Source organism: Neomonachus schauinslandi, chromosome 5, assembly GCF_002201575.2.
Source record: "Neomonachus schauinslandi chromosome 5, ASM220157v2, whole genome shotgun sequence".
NCBI lineage: Eukaryota > Metazoa > Chordata > Mammalia > Carnivora > Phocidae > Neomonachus > Neomonachus schauinslandi.
This window is the reverse complement of record NC_058407.1, coordinates 158043411-158062341: the sequence shown is the minus strand read 5'-3', so window position 1 is coordinate 158062341 and position 18931 is coordinate 158043411. Positions and strand designations below refer to the sequence as shown.

At 57.5% G+C, this 18931-nt stretch overlaps 1 protein-coding gene across 2 annotated transcripts in view; it reads left to right on the top strand.

Annotated features, from left to right (window-relative positions):
- Positions 1-16780, top strand: part of NSMCE1 (NSE1 homolog, SMC5-SMC6 complex component) — a 28912-nt gene extending 12132 nt beyond the window's left edge. For both annotated transcript variants that reach the window (XM_021700547.1, XM_044915645.1), the window contains exons 3-8: positions 10027-10148; positions 11014-11091; positions 12152-12298; positions 14688-14804; positions 16007-16127; positions 16558-16780. In XM_021700547.1, coding sequence (XP_021556222.1) covers positions 10027-10148; positions 11014-11091; positions 12152-12298; positions 14688-14804; positions 16007-16127; positions 16558-16637 — 665 coding nt within the window. In that variant the 3' untranslated portion in view covers positions 16638-16780. The remainder of the gene's footprint in view (positions 1-10026; positions 10149-11013; positions 11092-12151; positions 12299-14687; positions 14805-16006; positions 16128-16557) is intronic.
- Positions 16781-18931: the final 2151 nt, after the last annotated feature.

Below are 18931 nucleotides of genomic sequence, written 5' to 3'. Positions count from 1 at the left end.
ACACGTGTAATTAATATCCCAAATACCATCATTTTCAACCTGTAACGAATGTAAAAAATGATTCATGAGATCTTTTCCATTTTCTAATATCACATCTTCGAAATCCAGAATGTATTTTGCACTTGGGACATACCTGAATTTGGACGAGCCACATTGCGAGCGCCATGCCACCCCGCGCCCGGTGGCTACTGCTGTTGGCAGGCTGCCCCTCAGTTCGGGCTGGTCTGTGCCTCCTCCCCATTCGGCTCTGGTTATGCTTTTTACTGTTGCAGAAGTGATGCAGAAGCAGTGCTTTCTCTGCCTCCTATCTGGTGGTATAACGATGTTGGTGAAGACGGTGTCTGCGCTGTAAAGTTACTCCTTCCTGTGTGAGTAAGAAGTATTTTGCAGGGCGGTTCTTTGAGACAAAGTAAATATCCCACTTGTACCTGCTAGATTTAGCATCTAGTGGGGTTTCTTCCCTGACTTCATTTATTTTGTTGTGGTTTCCAGCTTGCTGTGAGGTACTGTTCTAGACGCCCCGCACTCGCATTTTGTAATTCATGATGCTTGTTACATGTTCATTTTAGTGGGTTTTTCAATTATCTGCGGTCCTAAGGACAAACTGGGTAAACTATCTCAAATTTTAGTTTAAAACAAATGAAGAGGGGCGCCTGGGTGGCTCAGTTGGTTAAGTGTCTGCCTTCAGCTCAGGTCATGATCCCAGGGTCCTGGGATCGAGCCCTGCATCGGGCTCCCTGCTCATCGGGAAGCCTTCTTCTCCCTCTGCCTGCCGCTCTACCTACTTGTGTTCTCTATCTATCTCTCTGTCAAATAAATAAATAAAATCTTTAAAAAAATAAAAATAAATAAAACAAATGAAGATCTGACATGATTTCAGGGAGCAGAATAAATAAGATGGTGTTCAAGCAAAAAAAAACAGTTAACCGAAATGCATGTACCAAAAATAGACTGGTGAGCACAGTAGGAGAGGAACACTGGGGTTTGACAGGTATTTTCCGTGTCTGTCAAACCTTCTACCTGCCTTCCCCGTGGCTCCGTTTTTGTCCTGTTTTGTCCTCCGTCTGCCCCGCTGTGTAGGTGCCCTGTCAGGACCCCGGCATATCATTAGGTGGCGCGCGCTACCGGTGAGTCACCGTGATGTGGTTGACACTGGCGTAGTGTTCCATCCTGTGTGTGGTCGTATTTATAAGCGTCTTCTCTTTCCAGGGAGGACTCTGTGATCACTCGAAGCTGGCTCCCAAGCAATTTTCCCCCTGTTTTTAATGATGTCATTGCACATTTGTCCCCTTTGGCTGTGAGGAACAGTTAATAAGCTTGCCACCGTCCAAGCCTGCCCGCCTTCCCAGTTAATCAAGGGGGATTAGGGATGTGATCGTAACTGAAGTGGCAGAAAACTAACATGAAGTCATCTCTATAATGTAACTGGGTGGATTTCTGAACATACAGAATTTCACAACAGGTGGCTGTTTTGTGCTTCCACAGGACTCTCTGGGCTCAGCAAGCTCCGTAACAACGAGGAAGCGAATGTTGCTTTCACGCCCCTGGCTTCTGAAGGACTCGAGGGGTCCAGATCCCAGCCTGCTCTCAACAGTGTGCGGCACAGCCCCCAGGGTGGGACGGACCCCGGTGGCCAGCACAGATTTCCTGGGCCAGGAGGAGCTCTGGGTGCTCCACACTCTTCTAAGTGTGGACATCATTGGTTTTGGATTGCATTTTGTACTGGTTCCCAAACACGAGGGAGGTTCTGTGTGGCCAGTGGAGGGCCGGGGAGGACAGAGGTCCCAGTCAGGGACTTGGAGAAGTTCTTTTAGTTTCTGAGTCTCAGCTTTCTGTTTTTGAAAGGAAATCTTACCTACCTCATGGAAAAGTCACGAGGGTTAAACAGGGAAAATTCTGTTATGTGCCTGATACAGAGTGCTTCCTGGGGCGTGTTCAGTACGTGCTACTCGCTGCCCCTTCCTTCTTGTGTGACCCTTCCCGTGTCATCTGACCCCACATCCTGGGGATGGAGTGTGGGGGTAGTGACTATCAGAAGATTCATAGTGCTGATACATAGGATGATCTAGACCATAGGGCTGAATTTCTGGTGCTGGCATTTTCTCCCCAAATCCAGAAAGTGTGGTCCCTATGTCCTAATGGAAGGAAGTCACAGGTGTGGATGTTGAGCTGGGGAGGGGCCTTGTGGGCAGGCAGGAGGCCCACGTGATGGGAGTGTGGAGCAAGGGGGTGCACGCCGGGATCACAAAGGAGTGTGGCTAAGGGTGATGGAGCCCCCAGTGGCTGTGCGGAGAGGGGGTGCCAGGACCTGGCCCTGTTCTGACTGTGTATGGGGGACAGGGGTAGAGGGCTACGATGGGTCTCCCAGAAGACTGTGGGAAGCTGGTCCACACTCCAGGGATGAGGAGAATTGGAGAAATTGGCCAGAGTCCCCCCGCCTCGCAGCACCCTGGGCCTGCACATACCATTCTGCCGCCTCCTTCATGCCTCCTGGGAGCAGGGCACTGAGCTGAGTCTTTCATGTGGACCTAAACAAAGACCACCCAAATGGGGATAGGCAGACGCTGCTTGTTCAAAGCTTGCTGTGGCAAGGGAGGCAGGCCCCTCACTGGTGTTTTGGCAGAGACCCACTGGCAGGTGTCGGGTGTGCCCTGACTGGAGGCTGGGGGCCGGTTACCTCGAAGCAGGGCATCTCCTGGGAGCATATTCAGCTTTCTGTGGTTGCTCCTAAGTTGGAAGAAGGAACCAAAAACTAGGGAAGCCGTCAGTTACAAAGCAGGTCCTGGTCATCATGCAGCAATTACCACACGGGTTATCGTCGGGCTTCCGGGACCGGTTGCTAGAGGTAGTGGTCTGACTTTCCAGAAGGCTGGCTTCTAGGTGGCGGGCTGGCTCCCAGGGCTGGTTACTGTAGATGAGGGGTTGCTTCTCTGGGCTGGTGGCTGCAGATGGTGGGTCAGAGTCCTTTTCTTATTTGTGGTCTGTTCCTGGTCTGTATACTTCTTTTTCTTGCACTTTGCTTAATGCTCTTTCTACATGTTGCTTTTTTTTTTTTTAACAAATCAAAGTTTTGTGGCAATCCCGCATCAAGCAAGTCTGTTGGTGCCTTTTTTCCAACAGCCTGTCTCTGTGTCACATTCTGGTCATTCTTGGCAATATTTCAAATGTTTTCATTATATTTGTTACAGTGATCTGGGATCCTGTTGATTACAACTCACTGACAACTCATGATGCTCAGCATTTTTAGCAATCATGTATTTTTAAATGAAGGTCCATGCATTTTGTTTTAGACATAGTGCCATTGCATATTTAGTAGATGACAGTGGTCATAAGTGGCGTAAGCGTAACTTTTATATGCACTGGGAAGCCAGAAAATTCACTTGACTGGCTTTACTGTGGTGCTGCTTGATTGTGGTGGTTTGGAACGAAGCCCGTGTTATCTCTGAGGTATGTCTGTACTCAGTCTCTCAGAAGAATGAGTGTGACACAGTTTGTTCCTTTGAATTATTCACAGCTCAGCCCATAGCCTCTTACCTGGTGGGTCAGAGAACAGAGTGGCCCCATTAGTCATTGTGTCTCTTTATGGCAGGGTCCCAGCCCATATCAGAATTTGAAAACCAGGGATAGTCAATGGTATCTAGCTGACGGGCACAGTTTGTTTGCCCTATAGTGTTTTAAAAACTAATGACCACGTTAAAAAACAAACCAACCGGGAGATTTCTCATAAAAATCCGAAGATTGGGCATGTGGCTGAAGCAGAGTAGTCCCACTGCTCTTGGTGGGATGCGTGTCCTCCACATCACCCACTGCATCCACTCTTGTCCCCATCTGGGCTTCTGCCTGGCCTCTGTGGGCATCCGATTCTGTCAGGACCAACAAGCTGGGCTCAGCTGAAACCCGGGGAGGAGGAAGCTTATGCACCAGGGATAGAGCCGAGCCAGTTTGCTTTTAGCGGGTGGGTGGTCAGTCCCCACAGAGCCCCTTCATCTGCTCCTGAGGTTCCCGGGGTGGTGGGAGTGGAGGCCGCCTCTGGTCTCAACGGTAGATGGCCCACCTGTGTTCAAAGGCTGAGATGAAGTGAAATGCAATTAATAGCATCAACAGTCAAGTTCTGCTCAAAGTGGCTCAGGTTTCTGATGACTCACATTGTAATTCAGGAGGCCGCCCGCCCCAGCACCTTCGTGACAAAGAGGCAGCACCGTTCAGTTGCCGACTGGAGCGCTGACCCACAGAGCTCTGGTGAGGGGCCTGGCCGATGGGTCAAAGGGCAGACTTTCTAACTGAAGTTAGATTAAAAACAAAGCACAGAACACAGAGTTCTGTGTACTTGGAAACAGCTCTCTAAGCAACAGATTTAAAAACAGTCCGTTATTCAAAGACTGTCCATCCCCCCCCGGCCCCCTCTGTACCATCAGAGGCCTGAGCTCATCTATCTTGGCACGGGGCACTGCCATTTTTCTCTTTTTGGATTCAGCAACCTGAGGGTGAAGGCATCAGGTCACATTGTTGGTGAGGCTTGAGATACTTTTTTTTTTACCCTTAAATGGGAAAAGTCAAACAGAAAAGTAGACTAATACAGTGAAGCCCATCGCTCAGCTAAAATGGCAACTCATAACTAATCTTGTTTTATCTACACATCTCCTACCTACTTAACCCATATTATTTTGAAGTAATTCTCAAGGCATAGTTGCATATCTAAGCAAAACTTTTTCGTTTGAATGAATGCTCAAGTCCTTTTGTCTCCCTACTAAAAACTAAAGGCCAGCCTTCAGATTGCCAGTCTGCACTCCGTCCCTCGCTGGCCCTGGCTTCTTGGGTAAGCCCTTAAGCTCCGTGACCCCTGGTGTCCTCTGTGGAAGTGCCCAGACCCTGCTGTATCCGGCTCGCCGGTAGTTGTTCATGAGGCTCTGATGAGATCACGAGGGGGTGGAAGCGGGGTACACGGTGCACTGCTGCACAGATACAGGGAATTACTTATCGAACGTACTGGCCACGTGAAAGACCGCCCCCTCCCTCCCTGCTCTTCCAGTGCCCCTGACCAGCCAGACTTTGGAAGCGGCATCGTTGTCCGTTCCCCTCTTTCTTGCACGCCCCGGAGTGTCCAGAGTCCTTTTCCCAGGCAGTTGATGGGAAGGTTGCAGGCTGAGATGTGACCCCTTATACAGCCTGTCTGGCACTGTGTCCCTGCCCACCAGCCTTTTCCAGCCCCCGGTGTGCCCAGCGCCCGTGTCCGACCCGGGGCCTGGCCTGCCCCCTCCCCAGCGCTGCACTCAGGGGGACCACCCGGCCAGCCCATCAGGTGAGGGGCCTGTCACAGGGCCAGTTGGCCCACAAGTGGTTTGGTCCCTTGGGGTCTTACTTTTTGCTGTTATTTCCTCTGCCTAAAAATAGCATTTTCTATCTATAGTTGCCTAGTTTGGAACAAAACTATTTGTTGCTCAGAAGTTAGGGCAGCAGACTTCCTGACTGCCTGCCCCCCAAGTGTGCGGTGAATCCCCGGTTCCAGTAGCCTCCTGAAAGGCAGGGACCCTGATTAGCAAGAAGAGGTTTAATTGAATTTTAAGAGAAAAGGAGAGAATAGATACAGAAGTGGCCAGAAAAAGCAGTCTCTCAAAATGAAGAAGCCCGGCTTGTCAGAGGAATGGTGGCCCCTTTTGTGTGGTGCCGCCCCGGCCTGGGGACTACCCGGAGTCCCCTTTCTTGAACTGTCCCATTGGAAGGGCATTTCCTACTAAAGAAAGAGCTCTTCTGTCCTCTCCAAGGCCCCCCACATGGCAGGGTGTGTGTTCCCAGAGAAGGCTCACTCTTCTCTGCTGAGGCCCTGTGGCTTCGTGCTCAGGATGTGGGGTCAGGCCGGCCTGGGCGCCCTTGCTGAGCGATGGGGACTCTCCCCAAGCCTCTTGCGTATCAAGATGATATTCGTGACTCGAATTCTGGAGCCCTTCTGGTAGTGAGGACGTGAAGCAGGCGAGTGAGCAGTGCCCAGCACACGCTCCGGTGAATTACAGCCACGCGTTTGTAGGCTCGCTGTTTGTAGCTCGTCCAGAGCAACTTTGCCCCAGCCCACAGGAAGGCCCAGGGACACCCTGTTCCCAAGGAGAGAGGACCCCGGGGCCTCCTAAGATCCATAGACCTCTGCTTGGTTTGGACATGGTGCCACGTGTCGGTTTTGGGGGTTACCTGCTCTCTGAGAAGAGACAGTGGTGGTGGGTCCGGGGCCTTGCTCGTCACTTCTTGGAGCTGGTCCTCCCATGGTGCTGACTGCAGGTCCGTGGTGTTGAGGGACCCAGCCTCTGATCCAGCTCAACCTGCAAAAAAATCTGGTAACTTCGATACTTAGCTGAAGCCTGTCTTTTTTCTCAATGGGTTTGCAATTCTGAAGGGAGGAGTGATGTTATTAATTAATTCTCTTAAGTCATCAACATGGCGGGGCTAAGGCTGGAAATAATTGCCTCAGAAGTGTGTGGTTCAGCCTTTTATCTTACGCACTTTATCATGACCATGGCCTTACAGGATATTGGGGCCCAAGGGATCCTCTGACTGTCCTTTGGCCCAGGGTGTTCATACAGATCTACAGACTGGAGCTTCTAGGCTTCAGGAGCAGGGCAGGGCGTGGAGGCACGGCCGTGCAAACAGCTCCTTGGAGGACTGGAGGTCGGGAAGCACTAGTCCCGTGTACCCGTGACACTTGATGGGCCCTTCGGGGTGCTTGGTAGCAAGCAAGTGACCCAATTCTGGCCAAGTTTAAAAGAACCATGTTGGAAGGGCGTTGGGGACAGGAACACACAGGACTGGTTGACAGCCAGGGGCCAGACTGGGGAATGGGCAGGACCCAGAGGGCACCAGGACACAGGATGACCGTCTGGCCAAAGCCATCTTCCCACCTTCCCACCTCCTGGTGGCCGAGCTGGAACCACCTCGAGCTCTCCTTTTGTCCCTTCCTAGATTGAGAGTGTCCATCTGATAGGCTGAGCACGGGGTCTGGGGCCACTCCTCCTGATCTCAGTTCTGGTCCCATCAGCTTCCTGCCTTCCTGTTCTCTGGAAAAGGGTACCTGGAATTATTCTTCTCCCCAGATCACACTTTTAGGGAAAAGACAATTAAAAAAAAAAAAAAAAAGCTAAGGTCTGGTTAGAGATGGAAATGTCTATCGGCAGTCAAACGTTACCAGATGACCCCAGGAGTGGGGCGGCCAGATCTAGTAACTGGGGCAGCCGAGTGATCAGGGAAGGCAGTGCTTTGGAGCTGCAGGGGGCCAAGGCATGGGCACCTCCCCTCGGCTGGTCTGGTCGGAGAGGCGTGCCCGGGAGGGGACGTGTCCAGGACGCCAGGGGAGTGGGAGACTGAGGGCTTGGAGCGAGGGGTGGCCCTAGAGAGTGAGAGGGATGTGTTCTAGACTCGTGAAGTTGGAAGCAAGGCAGTGGGTGGCCTTCAGGGATGAGAGAAAGGGCGAGACTCACCTGAGGACCCCCAGAGAGGCGGGGTGGAACTGGGCTGGCCCCATGGCACCTGCTGTTGCCCCCAAAACTCAAGTTGGGTGGGGGGTGTTCCTGAACACCAGAGAAGTGTATTCTCTCCATTAAGAAGGAGATAGTATGGCACAGGGCGTGAGAAACACGCACAATGTCAGCAGTGGGCAGGGATGCGGACATGCCCTTGACATAGGAAGCCGTGTGGTCGGAGACCAAGAGGAGAGAACGTGAGCACTTGAGCAGGTGGCAGGTTCATGCAGGAACAGCTATAGGAAGTGGGTTTTTTCGTTTTTGTTTTGGTCTTTTGGGGGTTTTTTTTGTTGTTGTTCAGTGAAAACATTCATGTTTCTGAAAAATGAGAGTGGACAGCACGCCGGAGGGGTGGAAGAGGGGAAAGCGCAGAGTGGCTATTAGCTCATCTCTGTGCAGACGAGGTATCTGGAAAGTCCGCCCTATTGCAGTGTTTGTGATCGGCCCACAGGGTACATTTTTCTGAACCATACCCAAGAGTGGCCTTTTCGGTGGAAAATGTGCATTATCACTTTCAGGGGGAGGTGGGACTTGCCACTGTGTCATATTGGGTGGACGGAGCGGGTCCTGCCCACGAAGAGCCCTGTCACCCCCCCCGGCAATGAGAGGCGGCTCCCGAAGGCCCGACTGCCGTGCAGCCGGCTTCCCAGGGTCGGGTGTGCTGCGGCAGAAAGGGCTGCCCACCCGCCGAGAAGCTTCCTGGCCACCCTGCCCAAGCCCAGGCCCCCACGTGGCACACGCTGTCCGTGTGGAAGAGGAAGGACAGCAAAGGCCGCAGAGAACATTTCGTGGAAAAAAGTGCTATTTGAGTCTGCTTCTGTAGGCAGAAGTGGGGGTGAGGAAGAGGGAGGCGTTTCGGAAAGGGACAGGAAGTACCACCTGGGCCCGCCTCTGCTCATGCGCTCAGCAGCTGGGGCCGCATTCCATCGTCCTCCTGTCCTCGTGGTTTGTCCCACGTCCATGCACCACCTATTTATTACTACTGACTTCTTATATAAAGGGCTTTTTTTTTAACTTAAATTTAAGTTTACTTAAAAAGGAAGATTTGATCCCTGCTGTGATTTGCATGTTAGTATGATTGTCCTGGTCTTTGTCATTAGCTTTTCTGGGCCCCCTCTGCCTGGGTCAGAACTGTCCCTTGCATGGCCCACATGGCTGACCTTCACTGCCACCAGCATGACCGGTCATTTTTTTTAACCTTCAACATCCTTAGGTACACAAGGAGCTTAGAAATCTCTCTCTCTGTAGGAAGTCAAACACAGATAAGTGCCCTGGGCTGACCCCCTCATCTGCATCTCCTTCCTAGCAATGGCCTCGGCCATCAGCTTCGTGGGTATCCTTCCAGGCCTTTTTCCTGCAGTATTTCATTAGTTTTATCGTTGTTTTAACATAGGTGGTATCACATTGTTTGTATGCTGGCTTTTTCTTGTCATAAATCTGTTGAAATTCTTTTTCTTTTTCTTTAAAAAAGTAATACTTTTTCTTTAAAACAGTAATACTTTTTCTTTAAAAAAGTATCACAGTATACAAAGGGTAATTCCAAGACACAGAGCTGACCGTGTCCTTTCTCTGCTTCCGAATCTGAAAGGCTCCCCGTTGCCACCCTCCGCTGGGCGGCAGGGCCTGCGCGTGGGACTCCTGCCTCCCGCTGCAGCCTCCCTGGCCCCTGGACCTCTTCCGTCCTCGGCTCCCCTGCAGCACGGGGATGGTGATCCCTCCCCGGGTTCTGTATGTACCCCTTGTCTATGGACTGGCGGCCCCAGGACAGTGGAGGGGGCTTTCTTGTGCAGCCCCGGGCAGCGTGGAGGTGGGATAGCTTACGGGTCGGAGCCCGGGCCGCGGCCGTGCTGCCGGGCTCCCCGCTGCTCACTGAGCCTGGGGGTGCAGTGCGGGCGCGTCAGCCCCCGTGCACCTGGGCCTGGCCGCCGAGCTGGAGGCGGACGCTGGTGCCTGCCTCGGAAGGCTGCCGGCACGATGGCCTAATGGCTGGAAAGCGCTCGGTGCGGGGCCTCTCCCGGGCCGGGGCGGGGCGGGGCGGGGCGGGGCGGGGCGGGGCGGCAGCCTTGCGCTCAGCGTCAGTTGGTGCTCTTACCCTGGGCTGGTCATTGTCAGTCTTCACCACTGCCCCCGCCCCTGGGGCCCGGCACATGGGCCGGCACGGGAGTGTTCAGTATGTGTCTGGATGGCGGATAAAGGGAAGAAGGTATAGAGCCAGACCTGGCACGGGTGATGCTGCACAGGAGGGACAGGCTCCTTGTGGGGGAGCGTGCGGACAGGGGCATGGCGGGCGGTGGGGGGCAGCAGCGGGGGGCTTCCAGCAAGGATGGGAAGAGCTGGGCAGGCGCCTTCCTGCTCACAGCACCTTCCCTCTCTGCACCCTCGAGGAAGGAAGCAGCCACACGATTGGCATTGACCCAGGAGGGCTGGGCCTTCACCGGCTCCTGGCCTTGCTGTCACGGGCTCAGGTGGATGGAATGACTTCTTGATGCCTCCCCCGCTCCCGCCCCGGCCCGTTTCTCTCCAGGCACTGCCACCATGGAGGCGCTGGAGGACTTTATCAACAACATTAACAGTGTCTTGGAGTCCTTGTATATTGAGATAAAGAAAGGAGCCACCGAAGACGACGGGAGACCCGTTTACGCGCTGGTGAGTGCACGCCGGCGCCCTCTCGCGGCGTCTGTGCGGAACTGCGGCGGGTGGAGGCGGCCCCGCCCCAGCAGCCCTGCAATGGGGGACACAGACCCAGCCCAGCGTGGCCGCCCTGCCCGCCCAGGGCCACCGGCGCCACTGTCAGTGTCCTGTGCCGTGATCACCCCGATGCTCACTTCACTGCCCCATCCGAGCCCCTGCCCAAGACAGGTTGTGTTTGTTGACAGTTCAACGCAAGAAGTCTCCTCAAATGTGCACAGTAGTAGGATTAAAGAGAGGAAAGTGGTTTTTCATTTAGGATAAGGCATGGACGCTGAGAGAAGAAAGAATGTGTGGCGCGCTGGGACTGAGAGCCATCTGGGCCTCCCGTCAGGCTCCGGTGTCACTCCTGGCCAGCGAGCGAGGGGAGAAACAGGCGGGCGGAGCAAACAAGGCCCCCGCCTGGGCCAGGGCACCGCCGTGGGCCCATCCAAGGAGGCCGGGCTCCCACCAGCCAGGCCCACCCAGTGAGGGGCGCTGGCCAGGGACTCCCACACTCTTCCTGGGCAAAAGGGCTGTGGCATCAAATAACTGTGGAAATGCTGGGTTAAATCGGTAAATCGGGTTTGTTTACTGCTGGACTTCTCGGTGCCTTTTGCTTGTGAAGCTCCATTAGGCGTGCAGACAAGTTCCCCAAAGGTATCTGGGTTTGGAAGATACTCCACAACCTTTGGAGTTCTAAGAATCTCTGAGAATCAGACATGCTGACTGAGCTAGAGGTTGAAGTCTGTAACGTAGGACTGGTCACAGATCCAGCCTGGACACTGGTGCTCAGTGACCAGGGACGGGCCCAGCCTGACCGCCACGCTGACCTCTTTTGTAGGTGAATCTGGCGACCACTTCTATTTCCAAAATGGCCTCAGATTTTGCAGAGAATGAGCTGGATCTGTTCAGAAAGGCTGTAAGTACAGTAGCTCCTGTTTATCGGCCGGGCTTCTTATGGGAAACCTGCTGTCTTCCATCATTAGAAATGGAAACCGTGATCTTGGAGGGTCACCACTGCTGCCCCAGGTGGCCATGTGCAGGGGGGCCGCTGGGCAGCTCACCACCACCGGGTGATGACGGGAGGGCACCACAGCTGCTCGGGAAGGAAGAGCTTCTCTAGGTTTGCACCAGGCCTCTGGGTGTGCGATGCAGGTGAACAGGTGTTGCTGCCTGGTGCTCATGGCACGATCCACACCCGCAGCAGCCGTACCAGGGAGCTTGCTAGAAAGGCCGAATCCCAGTCCCCGCCCCCCCCGACCCCCAGACCGTTGAATCCAGGTCTGCGTTTTAACGAGGTGCCCCAATGGCCTGTTTCACGTTTGAGAGGCGCTGCTCTGCCTCCCCAGCATCAGAGCTGTTGGCTCAGCCCTCCTGTCACTCACCTGGCTGAGCACCTGGTCCCGACAGGGGTTCTCAGCCCTGGATGCACCTTCTAATAACTGGGAGGTAAAAACAGCTGAGACAGTCTGGCCTCACCCAGATCTGGCAAATCCAAGTCTCTGATGACCAGTCCTAGAATCATTCCTTTCTGAGCCTCCTCTGGTGACAGTTGGCCCCCGAGCGTGCCTGCTTCCTGGCCCACCCTGGCTTTGCTGTCCTGTCCTTCCTGCCTCCAGCTTGCCCCTTGCCCCCGATGTCCTGCCCACGTGTGAGTAGGAGGGTGCTGCCTCAGTTCATTCATTCCCCAGCTTCTCTACCTTCAGGGAGGTGGGGGGGTGAGAGCAGATTCTTGATTTGGGGGGCATTAAGGTCATTCATTTGGCAGGTCACAGGGTGAGCGCTGAGTCAGAAGGGCTGGCCGTGGTTACGGCTTTTGGTGCTGGTTATGAACCAGCTTCCCGAAGGAGCGTCCCCGGGCCCAGTTCTGCCTGTGGGTGGGAGCGGTTTCACTGCGCCCTGGCCAGGATCCGTGTTCTTGCTCAAACGTTGTTTTTGCCGATTTGATAGATGAACGTGGGACCTGCTCTTTCTTCCAGCTGGAACTGATTATTGACTCAGAAACTGGCTTTGCGTCTTCCACAAATATTTTGAACCTGGTTGATCAACTTAAAGGCAAGAAGATGAGGAAGAAGGAAGCAGAACAGGTGTTGCAGAAGTTTGTACAGAACAAATGGCTGATCGAGGTAGCAAGTCCAGTGCTTCCCCTGGCTCGACTCACTGTTCAGAACAGATAACGAGTTTTTCTCCAAAACCATATCATATTCAGTTGTCCATTGAGCTGGGGTCGGGCCCCTTGTCTGCTTTAACGCTCACCATGTCCCCGAGAAGGCCTTGCAGCCTCCTGCTCGCTCCCGTGGGGTGCCCCGGGAGCAGGGACCGCACCCAGGTTTGGGGCCCTGGTCCAGATGTGGGGCGGTGGGTGCGGCTCTGGCGTCGGACCTGGGGCTGGTTCCTGGGCAGGGGGGCTGGAGCCCCTCTTCTGTGAGCGGGGAGGAGCCGTGTCCCCTCCCGGGCGGGAATGGGACGGCCGATGCCCAGCGCCCGGTGCTGGCCTCCCAGAGGAATTGCCGTCCTTGCGGTTGCTATCGTCAGTGTCACGTCATTCAGGGCCTTTCGCTTGGACACTGGCCCTGGGGAGCGGAGAGGACATGGGGCAGGTGCTGGAGGGGAGCTGGGACATCTGGGAAGGGACCGGACGGCGCTGACATTCCCGTTTCTCGACCCCGTGGCTGCTTCTGCTGACTGGAGCGGAGCAGATATGTCCGGGCTTTTTCCACAAAGGGCAGTGCTGCTGCTAGGAACCCCGAGGCAGACGGGTCCCGCGCTGGCCCCTGACCTCGGCCGTGCCCGCGTGCTCGGGGCAGCCCTCCACCTCCTCCCCCGGTGGTCGGAGCGGCGGCTGCAGGCCCAGCCCGCGCGGCCGCTGCTCGTGGGGAGGCGCTGATCCACCTCCCTTCCAGGGAGAGCCTGCTCCGGTCACCAGAGCTGCTACCGCAGTGCCTGAGCGCTCCCCTGGCTGGACGGGCCACAGAGCCGAGGGCAGGGGTGCCGGGACCCCACCCCCACCCCCCTGGGCGGCCTTGGGTCCTCCCGTGGCCCTGTGACGACAGAGAGCCCTTTGGCTCTGGCGTTGAGCCGACCGTGCCACAGCCCCGTGGCGTGGGTGATGTCCCCCGTCCAGCCCGGGCTCTGGAGACTGCAGCTCCCAACAATTGGTGTGTCCGGGCTCTCTTCCTCTCTGGGGCAGGCCCGGCAGGAGGGAACATTCTCGGGCAGCTGGGGTCATAACCGGCTGAGCTCCGCTAGCGTTTGTAAGGGCGGGGCCGTGATGCCTCCTTGTGCCTTATGGCCTTGCAGATGCTCCGTCAGCGCTGCTGGGGGCACGGTGGGCCAGGAGGGGGCGTTCCAGAAACTTCCCTCCAAATATACAAGAAGTACTCACTCGTTCCTCACGGGAAGGTGAGAGAATAACCGATCTTCACGAAGAAACACACTGCGGTCACCTGCTGGTCAGCCCCGCAGAGCCACCACTCCGGGAGCCCCGAGCACCCTGCTGTGGCCCCGCGAGTTACCATGTACATCCAGGGCACAGACGTGATTGTGTCCCAGCGGCAGGGGCCGGAGGGCGGGTGGCCCCCAGGTGGGCCTCTGCTGATGGCTGCACCTCCACGCCTCAGGGGCCACTGAGCTGCGGGGCCTGAGCTCCAAGGATAGTTGCGAGGCCTGGGAGATCGTGGGAGGTTGGGTCTTCTTTGGGGGTTAGGGCACCTCGCCTGACCTCCCTGTGACGGGGCCCCCACAAGACCGAGTGGGGTCGTGAACGATAAGCACTGGGCACGGTTCCAGGCACACAGTAGACGTTCAGTAAATGTGGCTCGGGCCCAACCGTGAACTTGAACTTGTTCACTGGGGCCTTGGGCATTCCTCAGTGGTCTCAAGGCAGGGTTGACTTCACCTTCCCTGGGAGGTTTACCACGGGACTGCCAAGCGCTGAGCCCCACACTAGGCCTCGGGACACAAGGGCAGCCCCGGGCCCACGGTGTGGGCAGAGCCAGAGATTGAGCAGGCAGCCGCGGAAGTCGAGGGAAACACGTCCCAGGACAGCCCTTCCCCAACCGAGGCAATGACCCTGGAGCTGAAGGCGGCGCGGGGGCACGGGAGCCGGCTAGAGTGCTGGCTGGGGGAGGAGAGGAAGGGGTGAGCGCTGGGGCAGGGGCTGTGCCCAGTTCGCCCTGCGGGGAGACTGCCTCCCTCTCCCGGCTCCGCGTGCTCCCCGCAGGAGGGCTGTTGGCACCCCCCTTCACGCTGTGCGGCACAAGCGAGGTGCCGAGGCAAGGGCCCGGGGAGCCGCACGTCGGCTCCCTTTTCCACCTCGGCCTAGGTTTTCCTGGCTTGTGGCTCTGCCAGGCGGCCGGCGTGGCCACCTGTCAGCCAGGGCTGGTGGAAACGGGCCGCGTGAGGGGCGCCCAGCCCTGTGCAGCTTCCTGGGCTGTGGGCCGTGGGCCTGCCGGGCGGGGAAGGGGCTGGCGTGAGGGGGGCTGAGACCTGGCCGCGTCCCGTCCTGTCCTGCAGAAGGAAGGGGAGTTCACCCTGCACAGCCGGGCCATCCTGGAGATGGAGCAGTACATCCGGGAGACGTACCCCGATGCTGTGAAGATCTGCAACATCTGCCACAGCCTCCTCATCCAGGTACCGCGCCGGTGGCGGGGTGAGCCGGCGCCCCCAGGGCCCCGCGGGCTCTGAGCCCCCGCCTCGGGCACCGGCGGATGGAGGCCATCCCCTGGGAAATGTCTGAGGACGGCCACGCGCACGCCCTCCTTTTCTCCTCCCTGGTCCCTCGGCTCTAGGCCAGGGCCTCGCAGAGGCCTGCGTGTAGCCCATCATCCTGGTGCTGGCGTGGGGACGTCTGGCGGCTGTTCTGTCCTGCGCGGCCTGCTTGCCGGGGATTCCCTGCGGGTGGGCCAGCGCTGGGCGCTTGGGGGGTTCCTCCTCCGACGCATACCTTGCCACCATGGTCAGCTGCGCCCCGACGAGTCACTTTGCACAGGCGCCCTTGGGCACCTGGGCTTGTTTCCTTGGGCCGGCTTCCCGGAAGTGCAGTTTCTGGCACAGCGTTCATGTGTTCTTAAAGCCTCTGAGCCACGTTGCCAGGTAGCCTTCCGAAAGGCTGCAGTCATGCGCACGGGCCCTGTACGCGCTGAGCGCCCGCGTGCGCTGGGAGCCTGGGTTTCCGAGGCCGCCTGGCTGTGCTGCGGGGCCGGGCCCACCGCTACCGCGCTCTGGCCGGTAGAGTTTGGGTTTTTTGTTTAAGATTCTTATTTGAGAGAGGAAGAGTGTGGGGAGGGGGAGCGGGTAGGGGCAGAGGCAGAGGGAGAAGCAGGCTTCCCGCTGAGCAGGGACCCGACCTGGGACTCGATCCCAGGACCCCGGGATCATGACCTGAGCCGAAGGCAGCCGCTTAACCGGCGGAGCCACCCCGGCGTCCCGCTGTTAAGAGTTTTGAGTGTCCTCTACCTATGTTCATTTCTCAGAATTTTTTTTTTTTTTTAAGATTTTATTTATTTATTCATGAGAGACAGAGAGAGAGAGAGAGGCAGAGGGAGAAGCAGGCTCCCAAGGAGCAGAGAGCCTGATGCGGGACTCGATCCCAGAACCCTGGGATCATGACCTGAGCCGAAGGCAGACGCTTAACCATCTGAGCCACCCAGGCGCCCTCTCAGAATTTTTTAATAACAGTTCCTACAAGCCCTTGTGCTCAGGGCTTTGGAATTACCCTTCATCTGGGGCCTGGAAGACAAGACCATGGAGCCTGTTGGACATTTTCCTGGCCATTTGCGGAAGGTTTGTGAACACGGAGCGAGGCTCCACAGCCGTTGCCTTTCTGGTTTCAGGGTCAAAGCTGCGAGACGTGTGGGATCAGGATGCACTTACCTTGCACGGCCAAGTATTTCCAGTCCAGTCCCGAGCCCCGCTGTCCCCACTGTAATGACTACTGGCCCCACGAGATACCAGGTTCGCATCACCACGGTGCTCGGGGGCTGTCCCCCAGCCTCTGGGAGGGGCTGGGTGGCAGGACTGAGGGGACACCTGGGGACGGTGAGCGCTCAGGCGAGGGCTCCGCGTGTGCAGGTGTGTGTGAGCAGGACCCGGACCCATGCGCTGAAGCAGCTCCTGCAGTACGCGGAGGCCTCCTGCTCGCACACTGCCAAGGGCTCTTAGAACCCAGGAGAACCCTTAGGTCATGTGTCTAGACCTGTCTGGTCTATACATTCCCCCGGCAGCCATCCGGGGACGGGAGGTGACCCCCCTTCCTGGCTGCGGTGGGGGTGGGGCGCGAGGACAGAGCCCTTGGCAGGGGACCCATAGCTGCGGTCTCGAGCTGCTGTCGTGTGCGTGCGTCACGCTGCTGCTCACGGTACCTTCCGGCCTTTTCTGTGTGCAGAGGTCTTCGATCCCGAGAAGGAGCGGGAGGCTGGTACCTCCAGGGCCAGCAAGAGGTCCTTGCGGTCCAGGCAGCACTAGCTGGTGCGCTGCTACGGGGCTCGCTGCCTTCAGGGACAGCCGGCGGGCCCTGTTTGGGAGACGGTGCTTCACGCTGCACCTGAGCCCCCGTCTGCTTTGTGATCACTTGTGGGCAGGTTTGGAATAAAAGTTACTAAGGAGTCCTCGCTGCAGCCTTGGTCTGTGGTCGCGCCCCCTAGGAGGCTTCCCGGGGTGGCTCCCGGATAACGGAGAACCCCTCGGCTTGGGTCCCCGCTGGGGAAGCTGCCAGAGCTCCTCCCACACGACACCCGCCCGGCGGCTCAGCCTCAGCCCCCGGCTTGGGTCACTCATGCCATCAACACTGGCCGGCCCAGCCCTCCCCAGCCCCCCACAGCCCGGACCCTCCTCTGGCCCGAGGTGCAGCTTGCCTGATGGGCCAGAGGCTGCTCTCCTCACTGGGGGCCTCTGCCCCTGCCTGGTGAAGGGCAGCGCCACCATCAGCCGTCCTGTCGGCCTAGATGCCCCCTCCTCCCTGGCTCACCTGCCACCGAACCCTGTCCAGGCCCCCGCCCCCTCTGCCAGCTCAGCTCCTGGCCGCGGCCAGCCCGCCTGCTCCAGGCTCTTCCACCGCGGCGATCCGGCCACCACCCGTCAGCGCGGCATGCCCCCCTGAGAACTGACGGCCCCGCTGCCTTGGGGCCCGGGTGCAGACTGAGGATTCACGGGCCGGCGCTGAGGCCCATCTCACCACCTCTCCGGGCCCACTTTGCCCCACATGGCATTTCCTTCCCTCCTGAAAGCGCCCTCTGTTCCTGGCCCCTGAGCCCCTGCACGCATTGTGCCCTCGGCCTGCACAATTCCCCTCCTCGTTTCCCGCCACTGGCCTGCTCCCCGGCCGCTCTTCGGATCTTGTCACGGCTTCCAGCCCTCGGTCCCCATTTTCCCGCACATCCCTGCTCATCACACCTGCCACACTTCTGACTCCCGTCTCCTTGTCTCTTCCACCCCGATATCAGTCAGCCCAATGTGGCTAAACAAGGAGGGACTTGGCCAGACGGGGTCCTTCAGGAGAGGCTTGACCTGGTGGGTCCTGTGATGTCACCAAGCATCCACATCGCTGCCTCTAATTTTCATTGAGCTGGCCTTGTGCTTACAGTCTCCCAGAAAATCTAGCCACTTTCTTCCTGCTAGCCATCCTTCCAGGCCTCACACGCCACTGCGCCGTGTTGGGAGGAAGAGGGCGCGTCTCATTAACTGGCTTGCCTGCCCCGGCAAACACCCTCGTGGTCCCAGCTCCACTCTGGATACTTACAGAGGCGGGGATGGGACAGGATAGTCCAGTTGGCACTGGCAAATCGGCGCTTGCCTCTGAGCCACAGAGTTCTCTCCCAAAGATAACGGGATGCTCTTCAGGCAAACGGGGAATGAACTTGGCACCAAATGGGCAGGTGGCCTCCACCTGTGGTCTGTTCCACAAGCCCGGTGCACAGGGGGCATCTAGCATCTAGGACGTGGTGGACAAATGGTGCCGGCTGGTGAGAGGCTCACCCTCCCAGCCTCAGGTGAGTCTCCTCATCACCCGGCATCCCAGTGATGATGCTCCCAACGGAGCCTCTGGGGGCCAGGCTGGGATCCCGGCACAGGAGGGATCTGGAGGCAAACAGCAGCCCCCCAGTAGAGCCCCATGGGCATCCCCCGACCATGTAGGGAGGTCTGGTGTCAAGCAGGCAACGGAAAGCATCCCCACCGGCTTAAGCAGAGAAGAGCTTTCTTGGAAGGGTACAAGGAAATCTGCAGAGATGACAGGAAGGCAGGAAAACCAGTGGAGAAAGGATGGACCCTGGAGCTTGGGGTTTGGGGGGGCCCGGGGGCTTCCCACAGCCCGAGGAGGGGCAGGGTCGTACCACGCAGGTCCAGGCGAGTCCTAGCTGTGACTCCAGAAGCTCTGAGCCCCTGGCCCCTGGGGACACAGGCCCCCCGGCTCTCAGTCTCCCAGTGTTGATCCCAACTTGAACTTCCCGAGGACTCCCTGACAGCACCCGACAAAACCTCATACACAGTTCTAAGACCATGTCTGGAGCTCGAGGCTTTGGGGATTGGGCCGTTGCCCGCCTCTCTGCCCAGCCCGTCTCCCCCCTCTCTGCTCCCTGCTAACACTCCTGACTCGGTCACTCCGAGAGCTACCGATGGGACAGGTGACACAGCTGTTCCGCTTTCCGGGCTCGCCCTGCTGGCCCTTCTCACAGCAGCTTGCAGACCCAGCTCCCCCTACAGGCGCAGTCCCAGCCGTTCCCCCCCCCCCTACACGAACACCCGCCTTCTTTCTCGGGGGC